The sequence below is a fragment of the Danio aesculapii genome, chromosome 25 (assembly GCF_903798145.1).
Source record: "Danio aesculapii chromosome 25, fDanAes4.1, whole genome shotgun sequence".
NCBI lineage: Eukaryota > Metazoa > Chordata > Actinopteri > Cypriniformes > Danionidae > Danio > Danio aesculapii.
Genome location: NC_079459.1, coordinates 24,098,243 through 24,102,321, shown reverse-complemented (window position 1 = coordinate 24,102,321; position 4,079 = coordinate 24,098,243). Strand labels below are relative to the sequence as shown.

The following is a 4,079-nucleotide window of genomic DNA, read 5'->3' as shown; positions in this document are numbered from 1 at the left end:
ACCGAAAGATAGTAAGTATTATTACCCATTCTTCCCAATAATATTGATTTTGTGCATCATTTTATTTCTTGCAATATTCTGAGATTATAAGTAGACTGTTAGGTTGGGGTTAGGGTTAGGGTTAGTGTAAGTTGACATGTACTTGCAAAGTTTCTTACAGTCAGTTAAATGTCTGTTGAAGGAGCAGTATCAGCAGATATTAAGCAGAGAGTCTACTAATACTCAACTGGACCATCAAAATAAAGTGTTACCAGTTTTATTTCTTATAATATTCTGATGTACTGTAGCAAATTGATATATTTATTTGCCACAATGCCAGTATCTGGTACAGTAAGACAAAAATTGCTAAAAATATTAATTTAATAGAAGACATTGACATAAGTGTTGTATTAGCGCATTTATTTTAATGAAAAATTACAAAAATAGACAAAAAAGTTAATCTGACTCAACACTTCAGAGTCACATAATGACGTAATAAAGGTTTTATTTAACCACTATTTATTTTGAGACATTTTACAGGTGCTGCAGTTTGGGCTGACTATAATAAAGACCCTCAGTTGAAGGTGTTATATGCTAGCAGATAGCCATCATTATACATGTAAAGCCTCCTGTCAACAGGATTGTAGTTCAGATTGGCTATTCCAGCAGAAACCTTCTCGAAAGGCAAAGAAAGAGAGTTTATCTCTTGACCAGTGGTTGTATCGAAAGCATAAAACACTTCCTCTTGATAAGTATTAAGATAACGTGTTGCATAAAGGACCCCACACACCATAAATGTGCTGCTGACTGACCTCTTAAAGAGATGCGTCTTAAATGTGTGTGTGATATTGAGCTCCACCGGGTCTAAGCGACTCAAAACGATGTTCCCATGATTCTCCTCGGTGGCATAAATCACCCACACGGCGTCTCTGTCAGCCTCCAGGTCGATGTCTGTCCAATCACGACAGCTGTAGTAGCAGAACGGGAACTTGTTGTCGATTCCAGCACCATCCAGTTTCATACGCTTGGTTGATTGACTTGTAATATCGAAGCTACAGATTTCAGCTTTGTCGTAGCATTGGTAATATACGGTATTGTTGTAGAGTATAGTGCCAGAACCCCGAACTGCATTTTCGCTGCTGTAAGACGGTGCAATCTGTTCATCCTTGTAGTTCCTGTTAGCCATGAAGTCTTCATACGAGTTGTACATTCTGATAGTGTGGCCATCCTTGTGTCCACTAACCAGACAGTGTTCCCAATAACGCTGTTCATCAGTTAGTAGAGCATCACGGCCCCAGGCACCAGAAATATAGGACTTGCTGATGGAATTCAGCTTGGTGACAACTGGAGAACTTATTTTGGTCATGATGCGCTGATGACAAGAACCTGCAAAAATGTACTTACAATCATTGTGGAGTTTTATAATCCTGAATATGGCATTTGAGTGGCAAGTAGGTTCTCAAAAATTATAAATATATAGCTTTAGACAACCACAAGCGGCATGTTTATACCTGGTCACTTCAGCTCTCTGATTTGTGGAAACAGTTTCCATTTCCATTTGGCATTTCCATTTACAGAAGATCTTCAAATTTCATGCTATATGCAAATTTAAACTTTGCTGACTTAAAATCTGGTGTATTCTATGCTTATTATGTTGGTTTGAGAAATCCAACATAATGTTATTCTACTTTAACTCATTATTATTCCTTTGTCTGAGCCAAAAATGTACCAACTCCATTTCCTAGGGTTTTAATGCTGTGACCGCCAAACTTCGGCCAGACCTTTAGACTAGTCTGACTCGAGTCGCTATATCTTTCCCAACTGAAACTCAGAAAAATCCCATTGACCTAACATTGGACCAAACTTTGATGCATCATAACTTTAAAAGAGAAATTCTTAGAAACATGTGACATATTAAAATGGAGTGAAAGTTGTACTCCTGGGGTGCAAGAGTGCCCCAAATTTGCCCTTTGACTTACAATGGTGAAGAAACTTCCGAGCAATTCCATGCAAATGTCAACCTTGCCATGAAAAAAATTAAGTTTTCACTAAAATATTGAAACCCTTTCTATGTTGTTTGTGTAGACTTGTATTTTACAGTACTGACAAAAATGTCTCTGTCAATGTTTTTAAACAATTATATTTGATTTACCAATGTCCCACAAATGGCAATTTCACATCTGTCCCATCCATAACGGAGAGATGTCACATTCATAACAAAGCTTTTTTCCTCATAAATGGCAAAATGTCAAACAAAATAAAATCAATATTTTTTGTTCAATAGAGAGCCAACTCTTATTCTTTAGATTAGCATTGTTTCTTTTGTGGTCGTGCAGTTTAACTCACTGAATTTTTACAAAGTTTGTCTTATACTGTATACACATGAAGTGGCCAGGTGTATACAGCCCCAAATAGCCAATAATGTACTTACTTCTGAAATCAGTTGGTATGGTCTTGGAAGTCTGCGCGCGATTGTTGAGGTCACGCAACCTATTCTTCATGCTCTCCAGGTTGAAGAAATCATCTTTGTACATTTTCTGGGCATCTTTCTTTGTTTTATTTAACTGAGGACATTATACAGTTAGTGTTTTGATTAAACTGTTCACTTTAATAATTTCAGACAGCACATTTAATTTGGGGTTGCTTTAAAAGACTAATAAAAAAAGGTTACCTCTCTGAGCAGAGTACGCGTCTCTTTTTTGGGGTTCTGCATATGTGTTTCACTGACAGATCGATGGATTTCTTCAAGCTCCTGGTTCAGCTGGCGAAGGTGAAGAGCGCTGTACAGTCCACTTCTATAAAGGTAATCAAATGCTTTCAGACGTGCTGTGATGTTCTGAAGAGTGGCTTCCATCATCGGCAGTTCTGCATTTGTGTTTATCACCTGGAAGTCATGTCAGAACATTAACTAATGTCACCTTCTTAAAAATCGGCTCAACTCTATTACATACATCTGAACATTATTGTCCATTAACAGAAGTTGCAAATGCCATAAGACGCTAAACAGATTCCTTACCTTTTCCTCAAACTCATCCAAGATCTCTTCGCAGATATGCACTTGTCTTGTGACTTCCATAAACTGAACAGCAGGGAAAGTCCAGATTGAGCTGTTTATTTTACACAGACACGAATCAGTCTTCTGTAGACCTGGAACTCTTTGAGCCTCGACAGTCACCTTATGTAGAAAACAATATGATTATTGTATGATACATGCAATACTTAAGTTCTTTCATATTCTCTTATGTGTTTTTCAGAGAGGATGTCAGAATGGAAGAAACTTACGATGACTGTGAGGAGCAGCAGGTTGAAGAACATGATGACCGAATGAGCAGAAAGACAAGAGGTCTGCTTTAAATCACCACACAAACACGGAGATGTCGCAATTTTAGATATTTAAATGTACAGTTTTGGAGGTCTAGTCAAGAGGATGTGAAAACTGCACATATGAATAATTTCAGAAATTCGGGAAGGAATTTACGTGAGATCTGTAGGAAAATTCAACCAAAAGTTCCGCCTAAAAGTTTTACATCCCCAGTCTATTGTAAAATTTACTCAGACGTCTGCACTTTCATTACAGTGACTAACATCATTTGTTTTAATATTCAAATTTGTAGTTTCATGGGTCTTTGGAGGAGGATGTGAAAATTGCACATATGGCTAAAATCAATAATTCAGGAAGAAATTTCGTTGAGAAATGCAAGAAAATTAAACCACAAGTTGTTCCAAAATGTTTTACCATGTTAAAATTTATGCAGACAACTGCACTTTACTAACCATCACTGCAGCCCTCCACCAGTCTGGGTTTTATGGCAGAATGACCAGACACATGAAAGCTAAAAAAACACCTGAAGGACTCCAAGATGGTGACAAATAAGATTCTCTGGCCTGATGAGACCAAGATAGAACTTTTTGGCCTTAATTCTAAGTGGTATGTGTGGGGGAAAACCAGGCACTGCTCATCACCTGTCCAATACAGTCCCAACAGTAAAGCATGGTGATGGCAGCATCATGCTGTGGAGGTGTTTTTCGGCTGCAGGGACTGGACAACTGGTAGCAATCGAGGGAAGGATGAATGCGGCCAAGTACAGGGATATCCTGGA

At 38.0% G+C, this 4,079-nt stretch overlaps 1 protein-coding gene across 1 annotated transcript; it reads right to left on the bottom strand.

Moving 5' to 3' along the window:
* Positions 1–384: 384 nt before the first annotated feature.
* LOC130219107 (olfactomedin-4-like) lies at positions 385–3,333 on the bottom strand. The gene is made up of 5 exons (XM_056451393.1): positions 3,262–3,333; positions 2,996–3,154; positions 2,651–2,863; positions 2,411–2,543; positions 385–1,365 (listed from the first exon to the last, which is right to left on the bottom strand). Exons 1-5 carry the CDS (start codon positions 3,292–3,294, stop codon positions 554–556), a joined length of 1,350 nt encoding a protein of 449 aa, XP_056307368.1. The 5' UTR covers positions 3,295–3,333; the 3' UTR covers positions 385–553.
* Positions 3,334–4,079: the final 746 nt, after the last annotated feature.

Excerpts from the sequence above, each read along its gene's own strand:
- LOC130219107 (XM_056451393.1), bottom strand. The coding sequence starts at position 3,294 with ATGTTCTTCAACCTGCTGCTCCTCACAGTCATC. Across the intron at positions 3,155-3,261 it reads TGCTGCTCCTCACAGTCATC|GTGACTGTCGAGGCTCAAAG; the intron begins GTAAGTTTCTTC and ends TTTCTACATAAG. Across the intron at positions 1,366-2,410 it reads CATACCAACTGATTTCAGAA|GTTCTTGTCATCAGCGCATC; the intron begins GTAAGTACATTA and ends ACATTTTTGCAG.